Source organism: Sphaeramia orbicularis, chromosome 14, assembly GCF_902148855.1.
Source record: "Sphaeramia orbicularis chromosome 14, fSphaOr1.1, whole genome shotgun sequence".
In the NCBI taxonomy this organism is placed as follows: Eukaryota; Metazoa; Chordata; class Actinopteri; order Kurtiformes; family Apogonidae; genus Sphaeramia; species Sphaeramia orbicularis.
In genome coordinates, this window is record NC_043970.1 from 30,917,114 (window position 1) to 30,936,538 (window position 19,425).

Below are 19,425 nucleotides of genomic sequence, written 5' to 3' on the forward strand. Positions count from 1 at the left end.
CTAATGGACACCTAAACTTCCTTGATGGGAGAAAAAAGTGTATGGGTCAAGTCACGCGCCTATTGACTTTGAATTAAAAAATTAAAATTGAGATAATGATCTCAAACTTTTTGTAGTTCAATAGTATAACATCTTAAGTTTCTAAATCCATTAAAATTTTTGCCAAAAAAGGATTTTCAAGAAAATTACAGAACTTTTTAAATCAACTAAATTCAGTCCCTCAGAAAGTTCTCTAAGAATGAATAATAACATTAATTGTCATTGCTATAATTTGAAATCTCAATCATATATTTCTATTTTCAATATAGTTTTATGACCTTTTACACACCCTTTTATCATTCTAAAAATCATTTTGTCTGAAAAATTGGTGTGAATTGCTTTTTTAAGCATTTTAATATCAGATGGTGCTGGTTATGTAAGGAATTTCAATTTTCTCAAAAAACATGTTTTTTTTTTAATCACTAATTAATCAAATGAGCTAAACCAATGGAAATTTCTGAAAGGAAGCATTTAACCCTCTGCTTAAGCATCGCTTCATTGGAATGTAAGATTATTTTGTCACTAATCTAAAAAAAAAAGACTTAATTTTTTTCCCTACATAACCAAAAATCGGTCAACATGAAATAGCTAGCTTGTGAAGGATTTTTTTCTTTCACTTTCTTATCTATAAGTTTCCAGAGCTCTGCTGCTGGAAAGGTCTCCTTTTTCAAACTGTTCAGAATCTAGAAATTCAACAAACATCAGTCTTTTATGATCCTCAGATCAGTTCCTAATTTATGTGAGTGTGTTGTCCATCATAACCATGTGAAACTCTTTGCTGTGGGCGCACGTATTGGGCGTCAATGATTACATTCACTGGAAGTTTTGGACTGTTGACTGGTAATTCAGTAGATTCAATCAGATGTGACTAAAATCCTATCAAGGTAAATTATTTATAGTGTTCTGTTAATTATGTGCAACCCACAAACAGCTACAGACTTATATTTAGTTTAGCAACCTTCATCAAGAGAAAGTAATCCCCTCATTCTCCTGTTCAAGTCAACATTTGGGTTGGATTTGCAGAAATTGGACAGATCAACAGACTTTCCTTTAGAAATGTGTGGCAGATGTGTCTAACAATTATTTTCAGGTCTTTTCTTATCCTGACAAAGGCTAAACAGGTGTGTACTTGCTGCTTAACTGCCCCACAGTGCCTGTTTTCTACCTTTGAATCAAAGACTCACAAAAGCTGTAGAGGGAAAAACTGGAAGCATTTTATACCAGGCAACCTTTGTACAGAACATCCAGACTTGTAATGCTTGCAGCAGAAGGTCTTTGGTAAAACAACATGGATATTTGTGTCAAAGTATGTGTTTGTACCTTTACTGGTTTGACTAAAGCATGGCCATATCGGAATGTAATCAAAGAGTCTGTTGCATCGGCTGGGAATTGAAACAGTCACATCAGTCAGAAAGGCTGAAAGGTTCAAGGTGCTGCATTCAGGATGCAGACACCCCTGGAGATGTGGGTTCAAATCCCACTTCTGGAAGAAGCCTTTTTATGCTTCTATTCTGAACTAACAGACTTACACAGGGACAGTGATTTTGTCTCATAAACTGCTGCCTGAATCAGTTCTATGTTTGTCGTTTTAAATCCAAAGTAAAAGACTTAAACTCCACAGCGACACAACAACACCAGCTGGAGAATTACTGTTTTTGTCAGTAAACTATGGTAGGTTTAAGATGCTTCCCAGTCACAAAAAAGACAGTATGACAGCAAACAAAAAGCAGTGAAAATATTATAAATGTAGCACACACTTAAGGCGCATCTTTCTCAGGTGGTAAAACCCATACAAGAGCTAAATGTAACCACTCAGAGTATCATGCAACATTGTGTAAGCGTCTTGTGATTCTTTCTTGTACTGATTTCCCTGAACTACTCCTGTCTCACACATCATCCACGCCTGCACATTCAGACACTGATCACTACACTCTCTGCATGTTCCTGACTTTGTAGTAAATCTCATGCAGTCGTGCAGTGGGTAGAGTTAGATTCAGACACTTTAATTTACATTTTCCTCATGTTGCAGATTCTCTGTGATGATGATTGTATGTCAAATTAGCTTCACAATGAGGCAAACATTTGAAAGGACTAAATACCATTATGTGTTTATGAGGCGTTCAAGCTTGTGTGTTTTATGCACACAGAGGTAAAATCCTCCACTCACCAAAACAGCCCACTCTGATGGCAGTGTATCAAACAAGACTTCCCACAGTGCTCTCTCCTAATCCTAAGCGCCTGAGGGACTTGGCAGTAACAAAAGACACTGCAGACCAATAGGTATACTTGATATCTAAATTCGCTCAGCAGCTTTTTTTTTTTTTTTTAACGCTCCAAAGTTTATAGATTACTGAGCATGACGAGGGGTACCGTGTCCGTTAATCCTCAATTTGTAGCTGTTGACATATGCCTTGAATTACATTGTCGAGACCCTCTGTTTAATATATGAAGGTGGACAATACAGCGTCATTATTGATCGGGGACGGAGAGATGAGCAGGATATATACAGTCAGTGTGTGTACAAGTGTGTAGCCTGTCCACCAGTAATTTGATGGATTATAGCTCTATCAGGATGGGCCATGATCAGTGTGTTTGTGGATTGTATTTTCCCATAAGTATGTGCATTAGCGGTGTCTGTGTGTAAACATGTGTCTCTGTGTGTTGGTTAAGTGTGCAGCTCAGGGTTAATAAAAGAAGATTGAGATCAGCAGCAGACAGACCCAGAGGTTATAGACCAATTTTTCAGTCTGGTAAACTTTGATTCAAACCCACCACAGTCCTGTTGGATTGTAGGAAAAGCCATATGTATTTTTGAAAGAAAAGAAAATAATTCAAATATACTGATATGAGCAAAGATGTGGTATGTCTGTGTGAAATAAGAACAGAAAATTCAAGCCAAATCTGATTCTTCATCCTGTGTTTTTCAGGTCTCAGTGTGAGCGAGGAGCCTCCTCTTCACAGAGTGACCACAGGACCCCCATCGACAGATCACCAAAGAGGGGCACCGTGCCGTAGTAACAGCCTCCAGCCCCCTTCCACCCCTGCCCTGCCCCGACGCTACCTGCCCGCGCAGCCAAGAAGCTCCCCCGGAGGTCAGTAGATGTCTGAAAACATCTTTGTCTGTTAAGGTTTTGAGTTTTCCTGGAGTGAACATTTGTCAAAGTATAGGGTTGAAAATAACTTTCTCACAAATATCCCGGTAATATTTTATGAGACTTTTGTGAAATCTCAGACAGGACTTCTATGTGTTTAATCATTACCACATTTATACCAAAATATTAAGTATATTCAGGAAAAGGTATATGTCTAGTATATATTTTATATAATATATACACATCTTTACATCTGCAGCAGATGCATCATATTGTTATAAGCTGTTGTCAACGTACAGTATTTGATTTACACATATTTTCTAAGATATATGATGGATGATAGATACAGAGAAAAATAGATCCAGAGAAAAATTTTAGTTTTTTTAAAAATCTTAATAGTAAACATCAGGGATTATGAATACATTACTTAACCCATAAAGACCCAAACATCCACCATCGACCAAAATTATCTTCTGATATAAACTGTTGATCCACTAATCTATCATTACTATCATTACATGTAAATAATTGGTGCAAAAATCAGTTTGTCATCTTTTCATGGTCATCAGATATGACCCATTTAGATGTTCAGAGGCTCCGTAGTGAACATGGAAACACCGTCATCTTCTAGAACATTAATTCACCAGTAAAACCCATGGAGTTTGATCAGTAATAGTTGACAGACACACTTGGTTTATGTCCAATCAATGGTATATTTTACTGAAAAAGTCACTTTTTCTTCAGTTTTTTTCTGTTTTGACACAATAACCTTTGACTTTACTCAAAGCTTTTATGAGCATCTACATAATTAGTCAATTAAACATAGGAAAATAGCTGATTTTTACTGGAAGAAATGCAAAATTCAGAGGATAATATGATCATAAATTGTGATAAATCACTTAGGAAAGGTTAAAAAGAGAGAAAAATGAATTTGGGAACTGACACAAAATTTTAATTATATAAAATTCTGAACCAAGATTATTTCACAAACATTTCTTACAGTCATTTACCAAAAAAGAAATAAGCTGAAGCCAGATATTTTTTGCTTATCCTTTGAATACTACCAATTCATTTTTTTTTTTTTTTACATTTTAATTCTTTTATCATAGATACACAACCCATTTTCAACTCACCAAGTTCATCCCATAGTTTTACGTCTATATTTTCCAATTGTGCTCGTTTTGCATGTTTCTAAGACAAACGATCCTCTTCCCTTATTTTAATTAAATAATTGAACGCATTCGGTGCTTCTGTTCTGGACAAATATTTGTTCAATATGCGTATAAATAATAAAGTTTGTAGAGGCAGAGATTGTTTTCAGTCAAACAGCCAAGTTGGAGTGGAGCTCCTCCAGATTCTGCTCTTGTTGATGCTTTATTCTATAATACCATATATAATAACAGCATCTGCTCTTAAGGGTTCTTGAATATAATTTGAGGACATGCTGTAAGCCATTAAATGATTAACACTGAGAGAGATCCAAGGGTAGACTATTTAATTGCTAATTTTCATTGTTTGCTATAGTGAACTTAAATTTACACTTACTAATTTGTTATAAAGACTGAAAGCTAAAATATAAACATTGCATATTGATGGGTTAAAATGAGAGACTGTAAAAAAAAAAAAATACAATACTGTGTAGCTTCATGATGGCATTTACAGTGATTCTTAATAATTTTATCATCACAGTGTATTTGTGGATTGCGATGTGTCATAAAGATGTGTGTTTTTGTCGTTGAGTTGTCAGATCTTATCAGCCATACTAGATGATACCAATAAGGTGTTCAGAAAAGAGGAAGAGGCAGTGATGCTTTTCACACACTTGTTTTTCACACATGAAAATTAACACCACAAGCCTGGTAGTATCACACTTCACTCAGAAACACACACCTCTCATGTCTTTAAATTTTTACACAGATCTATGCGATGTCAAATATAGTGTGAAGCTGGTTCGAAGAATTTTCTTACAGTTGAGAGGGCGTCTGTGAGAAAGTTAAGGAAAAAGAAAGAAATGTCACAACATATCACAATGACATAACAATGCAGTTCATAAGGCAGGCACTGATAATGCCGTTAACAGTGTGTATTTTTATCTCTTGTCAAGTCTGTGTATCAGATGCAGTAGAGGGAAAGAAAATGTCAGTTTTACTTATTTCAAAGAATTTGCGAAGTTACAAGTTACAATGTGAACACATGCGCATGAAGAAAGTCATATATGGTACAGTGTTTCTCATCTTCGTAACACAGTAAATGATGAACAGCCACAAATCTCATCAGTCGATAGATGTCAAAACAAAATGTGCAAGCAGATCCATAATTTCCCTATCATTTTGAAGTTTGTCTCAGCAAACTGTGTAATTTATTTCAAAATATGCGTAAATTATTGGTTCAGTATTCAGGTCTTATGTCTCCATGTAAGTTTGTTACAGTGTATGTCAAAAGTTTGGGTAGTCTTGTGATTTTTGAGACATGTATATTCCTATCATTTATGTATAATAAAAAAGGTAATTTAACATCATGAAAATCTATTTTGACAAAATATATGCAAGTAGACATACAGTGTATTGGTACAAAACCGAAACAGTTGAACTTTATCCTCTCTTTGCAGTTTCAGCAGTTTTATACACTCTGACATCCTAAGTTAGTTTCTCAGCTGAAATACTTCTCCATACCTCCTGCAAAACAAAGGTGTTCTTGGTCTGTTGGATGTTTCTTTCTGACCTTGCAATCTAGTTCATCCCAGAGTAGTTCTATTGGATTTAAGTCAAGTGACATGATGGACAACACTCTAGCTGACTGTTTTCTCTCTAAATAACCCTGACACAGTTGAGGCATGTGTTTTAGGTCATTGTCTCATCACAGGTGAAGTTGATGTTGAAGTGTGGAATAATTAAGTGCCATGCATCAGTGCTCTTGGCTATAGTGTATAGCATATTTAACCTATCTGTATTATAAAAGCCAAGTGGCCTCTGTGTGCATGTGTGTATGTGTCTGGGGATTCACACAAAATCTGCAAAGAGCTGACTGCTACAGTTTGACATACTTATATATTTTTGGTCAAGGAACGGCGTAGCAAAAACAGCTACTTCATAGGACTAATATTTTGGGAGATATTAGTAATTTTGGAATACAGTAGCCTTACAATCACGTTGCCATATCCACAACACTTTGACAGTGACTACTAGATAAATGTGGTACACCATGCATGAATAATACTCAACAGCATAAAAACTACTATATCTAGAACCTGTGGATCCCCATGGGTCAATACGCTAGTACGTATATAATAATGCATGTTATCAAACCATAATAAACCTTCATACCATTAAATGACCTACTTTGTTGCATATAAACAACAGCATCATGCTTGTTTCTCTCAAAAACAATAAAATCAAGGTGTTTCCCCATCTATTGTCAACAATGTTTTCTTTGGGTTATGCTAGCAATTAAGTTAACCAATGTAAGTAATTTTGAATAGGACTAGAATATATATATTACACCAGTGGATCCCAACCTTTTTTGGCTCATGACCCCATTTTAACTTCACAAATTTCTGGTAACCCCAGACATTCAAAACGGAAACTTTTTTTTTTTTTTTTGGTAAAATTAATTTGTTTTTGATCATGTAATAGTTTGCTGTTCTATGTTCCAAATAAACATTAATTTTATTAAACATTTAGTCTATATAATGTATATTATTATGGACGGAGGCAGAAAAGCCAGGTGTAGATTACTGCACAAAGTGAGAATTTGATTTTCCTTGGTCAGGATATGTACAGTCAGTCCAGCTTGGATTTACAAGGCTGACAATTAATACTGAACAAACAAGAACTCCAGCTATGAATTATAAAAGAGCTGCAGCATCTGAAACTGACCACAATGAACATTTGAAAGATGAACAGTACCACAGTGCCTCAGTTTCAGCTTCACAGTTTGTCATGTCTTCTATGTATTGGGATTGTTTCTCTCAACTCGCTATATATTTTTTATTAGTAAGGGTTTTTTTTTTAGCAATTACTAGAAATTTCAGGCGACCCTATTTGAATTCCAGGCGGCCCTGTGTGGGGTCCTGACCCCAAGGTTGAAAAACACTGTATTACACAATACTTGCATTCATTCATTCGTTTTCTACAACCTCTTGATCCTGTCCCAACTGACCCTGGCTGAATGATTTCTTTAAATACCATATTTACTTTTCTTTATTTTATACTCACTGTTTGTATTCTTATGTTTACAGTAGGTAAGCTAAATATCTCACTGCTCACACAATCTTTTAAACACACAGAAAATAGATTGTCCTGTTCTCCGACATTTCTTCTAGTAAGAGTTTTGTAAAGCAGACTTTACTCTTTGAGTTCAAGTACAGGTTTAAGAATGTCCTTCTGGGTTTTTTGTAACAGCAGAGTGTTTGTTTGAAAGGGACTTAGTTTCGGTTAGCAGATGAGAGTGTGTGTACATGAACACATAAGCACATATGCAGAGAACACACACAAATGCACACACACACAGTGCGGAGTGCCTCTGTGGGTCTGAAGTATCTCTCCAGGGTTAGATCGGGATTTGTTCAGGATCAGAGGCTTCTCTCCCATTACAGGTCTAATTAGTTTCTTTTCAAGGCTTTCTCCTCCTCTCCCTCCTCTGCTTTACAACACATTCAATGCCTGCCAGAGACCCACTTCCTTATTCACTATCATCTTTTCTGTCACCACAGTTTTTTTTTGTTTTTTTTTAACTTCATCGCACATTTATCCCATGTTCCACTCTGCTCTTAACAGCTGGATAACTCGCTATTGATTCACATTCGGCTACATCATTTACACCTACACACCTCTACGACTGTGACAGATTTATTACAATGTGTGACGAGTGAAACAATATAACAATTATTCCAGGTTCTGATTGTTCTTGATCTGGCTCTAAAACTTGTAATGTGACAGGAGGTGATGGGTACATCTCCTCCAGTACGCTTCGATTCTCTTTGACCCAGAATCCCACAGGACATAGTTATACCACACAGCAGGAGGTGAGATGAAAGTAGAAGGATTACAGAAAGATTGAAAAAGTTAGGCAACTGGGAAATCTGTACAGAAATGGAAGACAGGAAAGAGAGAGTGAAGAGCCAAAAGGAGGAGTGCACTTTGATGCTTGACTGTGTGTATGTGATGATGTTTGACATAATTTTGTTGATTTTAAAAGCTTGTGAATGTGTTGGTGCTGCAGTGATTTTGTGGTGTAGTGCAATTCAATATAAATATATTTTTTGCCTATCTTTTTAAAAATTGTTTGTTGTTAACTGACAGTTGGAAGGAAGGAGTTTCAGCGAAGTTCCGAGGTCACACGCTCCCTCCCATCTTCCCCAAAGAGGTTGGCAGTGGTTCCTCCCAAGCCTCAGTCTCCAGGTGAGTACTGAAATATAATATAATAAAAATATACAGTGATGGCCAAAATTATTAGAACACTTAGCATATTTAAGACACTCACCATTAAAATACCCATAAAAAAAATTAGATATCTACAAAGTCATCATTATGCTTGATAAACCATAGAACGTAGCCATCATAAGGAGATTTTGTCATTTTTATCACAAAAAACAAGTTTAACCTATTTCACTGTCAATGTCACACAATCACATTCATTCACCGAAGAAGCCAAATTACTTAGGCTATTCATGGTCAGATGTGATTGTGGTTAAACTGATGGTGATGCAAGAGAATTAGGATACAACCGTGTGATTCTGTTGAATGTACAAGGTCTATGCTGCTCATTAAGTAAATATTAACCCTTTCATGCATGAATTATGAGAACCTTAATCAAGATTTTTTTTTTCCTGAGTGTTTTTATTCCTCTTTAGGCATGAAAAAAAAGACAATGTGATTTAATTTTTTTTTAAATCAACCTGTTTTTCATGGAGTTACAAAAAATGTCCACTCAGCTACACCATGAATTTTATTCTCGAAGCACAGAAACATGTATTTAAAACCCAATATCATAAAGTGATATGAAAACAGTGAAATGAAACCATGTTTAATGCAGCTAATTTGATGTTTTCTCACATTTTAACATATTCTAATACTAGTAATTACTCACTTCATGGAGATAATATCCAAAAAATAAATATTAACAATTCATTTCCACTCAGGAACCAATCAAGAACAGCAAAGTTACAATAATGGTATGAATTGCAGTTTATGAGATAATGCATAAGTTTCCACTGTGTTGGTTGATATGGAACTAAAACAACAAAACCCATGAATATACAGGAGTAAAGCTGTAGAGTAACTGTCCACTGTAGTGACCACTATGCATGAAAGGGTTAAAATTAAAAGTCAATAAAAACAGTAGGACTCTTTTCATCTGATATGCGTTGCACTCAGAGCAACCATCTGCATGTTTTAAGAACATTATGAAATGAAGTCAGGTTTTAGTGGCAAAAAAGGTCAGTATTTTCAGATATGTCAGGTGTTCTAATCTGGGGCGCTGTTAAGGGGGGGCATGGGGCCCAGCATTTGTGGGGGGCCCATAGAGCTGTGGAAAGGGTCCAGTGGATACAGGGTAGAAGATGTGAAAATTTCGTGTAAGATCTACTGTATACTAGAGGCATAGAAGTCGGGAGTCGGACATTGAAAGCATGTTAACTTTCAGTTTCGTTTCATGACGGCATAAGTTACATTAATTATGGACTGCGCCCCGACGTATTTACCCCTCCCCAGTCCAAGAGATCGACAAGATAGTGAATTGTATGAAGAGTCCACAATGTTTACATGAGACCCACAATTGGTAGCGGTGCCCCTGGTTCTAATACTTTTTCCCACTACTGTACATTCACATTTTATATGGGTATTATTGTCATGAAATGGACAGAGTTTATTTTTGTTTTTTTATATGGGTATGGTTATAAATTGGACAGAGTTTATTTTTGTTTTTGATATGTGCACTATTACTGCTACGAAAAGGACAGAGTTTATTTTAATATGAAATGCTGCTGTAAAATGGACACTCTATCCTTGTTATGTACAGCAATTTTGTGTTTTGTGCTTAGTCAGAATTTAGTCTGATATGTGAGGAATTTGAGTTACTTAGGGTATCTGACAGGAATTTAGCGTAGGTGAAGGATAGAGTAAGGGAGCGGGAGATTCTAAGTTAAACTTCATCCTCCTTTTTGAATGTTTGACTTTCTTTTATATAATTCTTTAGTTGTTTGATTTTAATGCAATATTCAAAATAGATAAATAAACAAACAAACAAACATTAATAGAAGTGCTGATAGTTGAGCTAACTTGATAACAACGATACAGTTTCCATGTAGTTGTGCTACTGCTCACAGGCATCCACTGAGATATAGAATTGAGACATAATGAATGCCATGGTTAAATATGAGCACTCTTCATCTATTAAATATAAAGGATGGACCCTCTATGACAGGGGTGTCAAACTCATTTTAGTTCAGGTGCCACATTCAGCAAAATTTGATCTGCAGTGGGGCGAACCAGTAAAATAATAACATAATAATATATATAAATAATGTCAACTCCAAACTTTTCTCTATGTTTTAGAGTGAAAAAAGTAAATTTACATCATGAAAAGGTTTGCATCTACAAATTATACTTTCAAAAGATGTGAATAACATGAACAAACTGAAAAAAATAAGTGTAATTTTAACAATAATATGCGTCAGTTTATCATTTACACATATACATTATAATTTACAGATCACAGTGGATCTACAAATACTCAAAACATTTAGTAACAGGCAGAATCTTGATAAAATTACACTTACTTCCCTTAAGACATTTCAGGTTGTTCATATTTCTTCAGGTTATTCACATTTTTTGCAAAATTATACTTTGTTTTAGTGTAAATACATGAAAATATGTACAAATACAAAGAGGAAAATTTGGAGTTGTCATTATTTATATGTTCTTATGATAGTATTTTACTGGTCCTGCCCACTTGAGATTGAATTGGTCTGACTGTGGAACCTAAACTAAAAGGACTGTTAATATCTTAGTGTAATTTTTGCATTTCACAAATTCATCCCAAGGGCCGGACTGGACCCTTTGGTGGGCCGGATTTGGCCCCTGGGCTGCATGTTTGACACCTGTGCACTATGACGTTATCCCCTAGTTTGTGAACTGCCATTCTGAAACTTTATGATGTATGAGAGGACCGTCGCCATTTTGGTTTTATGGAACGACAGATGAAACATACTGAAAACTCTAACCACATTGACAAGTATAGTAGTAATAAATAGCATCAATTAATTTGAGTTGTGTAATAAATGTTCACACATAGATTGATGTGAAAGTCAAGAAATGTAAAACACACCAATATGAGCTACGTGAGCTAATTAGCAGGCTAGCTACCAGATCATGTAATTGAATATGAATTAATGCTAACATTAGCTAATCCAGCTAAATTATGTACAAAGTGCCAATAAATCCTGACGGTCTTTTTATTGTAACTCCTTAAATACAATTATGGCAGAGCTGCCCGTCAGAGAGAAAAATATATAATTTTAAATAAACAAGAGCTCCAAATGACCAAAGTTATGCAAGTAAAACCCATATCACAGCAGATACTGGACACTCACCTGTCAATCATAGTTGCCACTCCCTTAATTTTACATGAATTTTTGTGTTTGGATTATCTAAATTGGTGAATTATGAAAAAAAAATAAAAAACCCAGCTGCTATCATCACAGAGTGGAAAATGAAGAGAGTGAACCCAGGCTAAATCACGTTTATTTCTGCTGTAAATCTATTTGGGGGTCTGTTGGGATTTATTGTTTTTAGCACTAGCCCCCTAGTGGACATTGAAGTCACTGCAGAGTTTGAAACATTATTGGCTGCACTTTTCAACCCCATGAGGATGACCAAAAAAAAATTAAATGTCCAGTGTAGTCCATAATATTCAAACTGAATAACACATTTTTATTCATCCAAAGCATTTTTATTTACCTACAGGAGTCAGGGTGTAAATGTCTGTGGGGGCAAGGTCATAGATTTTGTTAATCTGCTCTCCATCCCAGCTACTTCCTTCCCACTGGTGAAATGCAAAATAGTAATGTATCTCTCTCTCTCTCTTTTTTTTTTAATATATAAAAAAAAAAAATAGTAGTGTATCTCAACTTATGTTAAGATTATGTATATGTCCATATTTTCCAAAAACATAAAATGTCATTTTTTTTTCCTAGTGTCTGTTGAGCCAGTGCCATATGATGTGTCTGATGCTAAATCAAGTCTTATATGCAGTGGATTTGCTTGTATTATTTGCATATTTAAAAAAAAAAAAAAATCCCTCCTTAAGATGAAATGTCATACTTTGGTTACAGGGGTTAAATTTTTCTTCCGTGTGTTTGAAAAGTAAAAATATCTGTGAAATGTGAATCTAGTCCTTTCCTCATTAAAGCACCTGACTCAGACTTGCTCGCCACATCTCCCACTCGTCTGCTTCCAAACCTTTCTAAAGATAGCCGATATATTTATGACCTCTTCGTACCTTTTCAACAGCCTCTGGCAGCTTGCGTCAATTTCCTATTGCTTATGCTGGTTGCAAGGTACACAGCTCCAAATGGAACATTGCTTATTTATGACTCAGCCCTGTATCTCTGAAATGCTTTCCACTTCCTTTATGTTTTGATTTTTGCCAGGAGTCTGGACTACTTTCCTCTTGGCATTATGGCGGTAAAGAAGAATCTGTCCCACTAATAAAAGATTACACAGGACCTCCTCATCTTTCTTTGTTGAGCGGACACATTCCTCAGGCTACTCTTTTGTCTTTTCTCACTTCAGCAGTCTCACCAAAGTACTGCTGTGTACAGTACTGAGCACTATTTCTCTTTATTGCATCTTTTTTGTGCTTTGTCGACTCCTACTCTCACATACAAAAAAAACAAAACAATTTTTCTTCTTTTTATGAGCCGGCATTGTAGTAATTTATTTTGTTTACAGGGTTAGCAGTTATTATTGTTCTCTGACTGATCACACACAAAGCCCTGGAATTAAGTTCTGTTTTTTACCTGCTGAATAACCTCGTCTCACCACTTTTTAACCACACCCTACACAAACACTAGCCCCGGCACACCGCATGGACTACCGTAACCTTTTTTCATTGCTTTTCAAATCATTATTCCTTCTCCCTCAGCCTCCGACCTACCATCTGCATGCTGCCTTCACACTGATCCATGAACTCATTTAGTATTCACTCTTCTCCCTCTAACCTTTCAGGTAGAACGTCTGGGTTTCAATGCGTGCGCCTGCCTTCGAGAGAGCTACACATACAACCATTTTCATAAGATTTCTAGAAGTTGTTTTCACAAGACTGGAAATTCTAATGTGCCTTCAAGCCAAAGACACTGATGAAGATATAATATTGAAACATTTGCTATATTTGCATTTTCTGCAAAATTTCAGCACAGCTTGAGTTTTAAGATGAAATTAAATTAGAGGGCTTTCTCCTTCGTACCTTTTGATGTTTCTTACTTTTTCTGCAAGCGTAAAGTAATTTTATTCTTATGGGTTTGATTTGCACACATTCACTTGGGATATGTGTAGATGTGATTTAGGGCCATCTTCCTTTGCTCTGATTTAATCGTCGATATACATCCATCCTTCAGTTCTTCCGTGAGTCTTTGTCTCACCACTGTTTTCCTCCAGTTATCCTTGGCCCAGACTGTTCCGTTCATTTCATCCCCCACGCTCGCTCTATAACCGATCTTTCACTCATTACCTGGGACCCCACACCCCAAGACCAGCCTCACGTTGCCACGGCAACCATTCCCCATGCTTCAGTAAGCCTGAATGATGTAGCAGAGGCAGGTGATGTGGTGCTGCGGTGATTTTTGCACCGTGTCCGCATGGTGGAGGTACAGACTCATTTTCGGTCGGGCTGTCTTAACAAAGTGTAGGTTACATTTTAAAAGAATTGTGTTTTTATGATTGATGCTGTTTACCGATGCTGTGTCTCACTGCAGGCTACTTTGTACCCACATCACGTGATTAGGTAACACACACAGAGGTTAATGAACGTGCCTGTATGTCAGCTGTAGCTCAACGGTTGTCCTCGCCAAAGAAAAATGGCTTGTTATGTTGATCTGGCCTTTAAATTACCTCCATTAATGATGAGGTAGCGTTAGTTCACACACAGAATGCGTGCATACATTGTAATCACACAGTTTCCGTGTCTGTTATTGCATGCTACACAGCTCAATCATTAGTTGATCGTGATCACATTCTTCATGATGTTAGATGGTCATCATAAGGGATGCCAGAGTGGAAATTATCCCCGTAAGCTTCCTCTGTAGAAAAGATTCAATTAACTTACTATCATTTATCATGTGAACACAGTCATTAGCAATAGGTCAAGTCAAATCTCCTCTGATTTAATCTCATCAGTTCCATTATTATGGATGGATGTGACCTGGTTAGATTTAGGAATGAAGACATGCCTAATTAATGACATATGTAGAATGTTATATATTCTATACACTGAATCTGTGTGAATCTGATCTTAGGTAATGACATATATTTTTTCTAGATGTTTTTCTAATTTTATTTTCTTTGTTTTTTTTCTCTCTACAGTCCAGTCCGGGCAGCGACTCGCAGCAGCAGTGCGGGCTACGGCCCCCCCAGGTTCCCCTCGCCGCGTGGCCCCCCTGAGGCCACAACAAGAACAGCAGGAGAACCTGCAGAGAGAAAAAGAGGAGGCTCAGCAGAAAGAGAGGGAAAGACAAGCAGAGGAGAGGCAAAAAGACGAGCAATGGGAGGAGGTGGGTTGTGGAGGAAATCTGCACCACCACCTGGGGTTTTGTGCTTTTTCTGTTATTGTATTTTATCCTATTCTGTTCTCTGTATCTAGGTTCAGAGGCTGCAAGGGCGCTGTGAGCAGCAGGAGAGACAGTTAAGAGCTCTTAGAGAGGAACTGAGGAAGATGTCCTTGGGTCTGGAAGCCTTTATCATTACCACTCAGCATTACTGTCTCAAGGTAGCTAAATGAAGTGCAACTACTCAATAAAAATGTTGTATTATTTACCCTACTGAGTGACTTTTGCATCAGTTATAAATTTTATTTAATTATCAGTTTGTCACTGCCTGAAATGGAAAATTCCTCCTTAGTAATAGTAACAGTAATAGTTATTATTATCATTATACTGACACTTCCATCTTGTCACTCCTGTAACATTTCTCCACAGAATTTCTAAACAAACCAAATGTTTTAACCTACAGATTCATGCACACTTTTAACTAAAGTATTAGGACACATTGGATTTAGGTGTATCATTGCAACATGGGGCTAGACTACAAAATGATAATGAAAATTGTCATAATATAATTTTATCTTGAGATAAATATTGTGATAAACATTTTTTTGTTCATCTTTACAGTTAATTTCTATGTAAACTTAAAAAATGTTCACTTAGTTTGACTCACTAATGATTTTTTTTTATCATTATAATTGTTTTAAATGTTCTGTGTCTAATTTTCTTTAAAACAAAAAAGTATTTGTCACATTCTGACCGTAAATAATCCATTTTAAAACCACAAGGAAAAATCTGTTTTCAGCTCTCACTCTGAAAAAAATCATCCTTTTAAACTTAACAGAAATATTGATTTGACATTTATCATGACATGACCATTTTTATCTTGTTAATATATTAAATCAACAGAAATGGGAAGTCCTATGAGCTGTAGGTGTGATGTGTCCCAGTATTTTTGTCTATATAGTGAACATTTGGATCTTCCGGCTATATAAATGTGCTGTATATAGATATGAACTGATGAACATGTACAGTATAACAACACCATGAGGTGAGATTCACTGCACGGTCAATGAGCAAGCATGATGAGTAAGAGTGATTGCAGCAGTGGGAGGGGTCCTTCAGAGTTCAGTGTGTCGCTGAGCTGGTTTCATTTCGCTTTCTCTGTCTAATGGAATGATTTAGCCTCCGAGGTCCTATAGCTTTAATGCAGCTGCTGCTTCATCAGCAGACAGTCGAGGGACTGTCTGATTTCTTTATGGTCACTGTCTGAGTGCTGCAATCACTAGCTCCAAGTGCAGATATAAAATACTGGGATGGTTTGAGTGGGTTATAGCTCCCTCTGCTGACGTTAATGACCTATGACAGAGGCTGCAACTGCAAGCTTTCCACATGCAAACAGATTCCTGTGTCTAAAATTGTAAAATTTGTTTATTTTTTTGTCCACATGATCTTGTTTCCACATATCTAAATCCTGTGATGTATTTCAAGGTTATGAAAGTGTAGTAAACAGATTTGTATGTTTAGAAAGTATAATGTCCAATAATTTTACTGTTACTATAACCATTTCACTGTTTCAGTGTTTACATTTGGATAATTTCATCACAATTATTTTAAATATTCATTTATTCATACAGTAACCAGTGTTTTAAAATGCATTTCCTATTTTAGAATAAATCGACTGAAGAGAATGAAAAGAAGTTGTCTCTGGAAGTGCAGAAGATAAGAGATGAAATTGGTAAGTAAAATCTAGTCGTTTGTTAAAAGAGGGGAGGAGCATAAGCATTTACAAATGCTGACATGTTTTCCTGAGTTCTGCCTACTGACACTCCAAGTATGTGACTCAGAGACAGTATAATAGATTAATCTGTAACAGTCTGAAGACCTAAGGAACACATTTTTATTACTCTTGTCTATTCAATATCATTCATTTTCAAAAAGAGGTTTTACTTCAAATATTTCAATCAAAATAAAAAGTAATATTACAACACAAGTCTTTTTTATTTGTCAAGCATCCCACTCATTGCGATGGGAGAGACTCCATCGGGAAAAGACAGCTCTGGAGGTGGCGTTCGAACGCGAGCTGCAGGAGCTGCAGCAGCAGCAGGAGGCAGAGCTGGCAGCTGTGGAGGAGGGGCTTAGAAAGTGTCACTCTGCAGAAACAGAGCACCTGAGGGCGGAGCATCGGTCAGAGATGGAGGAGCTGAGGACTCAGCAACAGGAGCAGGTAAATGAAATACTGGGAGAAATGAGTCTGATTTATATTGGCTTTTTAATGTGATCAGCCTTAAAAGGATGTCACTGTGTGTGTGTGTGTGTGTGTGTGTGTGTGTGTGTGTGTATGTGTGTGTGTGTGTGTGTGTGTGTGTGTATGTGTGTGTGTGTGTGTGTGTATGTGTGTGTGTGTGTGTGATAGATGGAGGAAATGACAGTCAGCCACCAGGCTGCCATTCAGGAGCTGAGAGACATGCATAACATTACCATGGCAACACTTCATGAGGAGCACGCCCGCACCATGAGAGGTATGAATACAGACGTCATGTCATGAATGCATTAAGACAGCATCACTGCTAAAAATATAATTACTCATTTTCTTTTTGTACTACTGAATGTCTCGTAGACTTAAGGAAAGCTCATGAGCAGCAGAAGATACTTCTAGAGGAGGATTTTGAGAAACTCAGGCTTTCTCTACAAGTATGGCTCCATGAAAAGATAAAAAAATGTTTTAGCAGATGTGATCATTTCTTGAGTAACTGTGTTTCTATGTGGTCTGTTCAGGATCAAGTGGATACTCTGACATTTCAGAACCAGAGTCTGAGGGACAAAGCCAAACGCTTTGAGGAGGCTCTGAGGAGGAGCACAGATGAACAAATAGTGGTAAGATGAAAAATTAAATGTGACTTGCAATACTGTACTGATGAGAAATGTGATCAAAGGTGATCAAAATATATTCATCATATTTTTATTTTTGTCCTTAACAGGATGCTCTGGCTCCGTACCAGCACATTGAACAGGATCTGAAGAGTTTGAAGGAAGTTGTGGAAATGAAAAACCAGCAGATACACCAGCAGGAGAAGAAGATTTCTGACTTAGAGAAAGTGGTAGGCTCAATTAAGCCATCGCAAACCCACTACCACACCCACCTCAGAGCTACACTTCTATGTGGATAGTCATGTTGGTGTGTCCGGTGAATGAAAGATTGCACTGTGTTTGTTTTTCACTTTGAGCAGGCCCAAAAGAACGTGTTCCTGGAGGAGAAGATCCAGGTTCTGCAACAGCAGAATGAGGACCTGAAGGCTCGCATAGATAAGAACCTTGCCGTGTCCAGGTGGAATATTATTATCATTTCCATCCTCAGAGTCACACCCCTCGCTCATAACATGTAGAGTTTACATCAAACACTTATTTTTCTTCAAAACACACATAAACAGCTTCAATTCAATTTACAAATCCATTCATTTTCGGCCACATGGAGACTTAATCAAAAATATTACATGTCTTTATTATTATCAGTAACATTGTATCATCTCCATTACTGATACTGAAGCTGGTAATTGGAATATTTATGCAGATTTTGATACCATTTATATCAGTGATTTTCAACCTTGGGGTTGGGACCCCACGTGGGGTCACCTGGAATTCAAATGGGGTCGCTTGAAATTTCTAGTAATTGATAAAAAATTTAAACTTACTATACTAAAAATTTACATTATAAAGCCTAAATGTTGCCTACAATTAACATTTATTTGCAACATGTTATAGCAAACTATTACATGATCAAAAACAAAATAATTTTAGCGAATAAAATGTCTCCGTTTTGAAGGTCTGGGGTCACCTGAAATTTCTAATAATTTATAAAAAATTTAAACTTACTAATAAAAATTTACTGTATATTGTCTAAATGTCATCTAAAATTAACGTTTATTTGCAGCGTAGTATTACAAACTATTACATGATCAAAAACAAATTAATTTTAGCCAAAAAATGTCTCTGTTTTGAATGTCTGGGGTGATCAGAAATTTGTGGTGTTAAAACGGGGTCACAAGTCAACAAAGGTTGGGAACCACTGATTTACATGCTGAGAAAACTGATATTTAATCAGTGTTTTCCATAATACTGACATGACAGCTGTTGAACAGTGACTTCTAGCTCTATATATCAATAAAATACACCCCCTAAATTCTAAGCATTTATGTTAAAATTTGTTATTTTAATATTTAATTTTAATTTTTCATTTGCTATTATTTTTATTTGGTTATTTCAGTTAGTTTCATTTTTTTTTATTTCAGTTACATTTTTGTAACTTGAATGAATGCAAGTGCTTTATATTTACCTTGAGTAAGTTTCTAATGTTAATTTAGTTATTAGAAATGAAAAATAATAAGGTGAAATAATGCATATTTATTATAATGCAAAGCCGTGGTCACTTTTGCAAATCTCTTCCATTTCAGTTTGTTTTATATAATTTTTTTTTAGTGTTTTATGTTTTAATTCCTTTAATTCTGCTGCTAGTTTTGGTTTTCGCTCTATACTAACTGT

At 36.3% G+C, this 19,425-nt stretch overlaps 1 protein-coding gene across 1 annotated transcript in view; it reads left to right on the forward strand.

Moving 5' to 3' along the window:
* Positions 1–19,425, forward strand: part of mtus2a (microtubule associated tumor suppressor candidate 2a) — a 66,827-nt gene that overhangs the window by 45,480 nt on the left and 1,922 nt on the right. Inside the window, exons 5-15 of the mRNA XM_030153833.1 lie at positions 2,967–3,131; positions 8,432–8,530; positions 14,711–14,898; positions 14,988–15,113; positions 16,558–16,624; positions 16,899–17,113; positions 17,303–17,408; positions 17,507–17,580; positions 17,665–17,763; positions 17,868–17,987; positions 18,117–18,214. Of these exons, the coding sequence (XP_030009693.1) occupies positions 2,967–3,131; positions 8,432–8,530; positions 14,711–14,898; positions 14,988–15,113; positions 16,558–16,624; positions 16,899–17,113; positions 17,303–17,408; positions 17,507–17,580; positions 17,665–17,763; positions 17,868–17,987; positions 18,117–18,214 (1,357 nt within the window). The remainder of the gene's footprint in view (positions 1–2,966; positions 3,132–8,431; positions 8,531–14,710; positions 14,899–14,987; positions 15,114–16,557; positions 16,625–16,898; positions 17,114–17,302; positions 17,409–17,506; positions 17,581–17,664; positions 17,764–17,867; positions 17,988–18,116; positions 18,215–19,425) is intronic.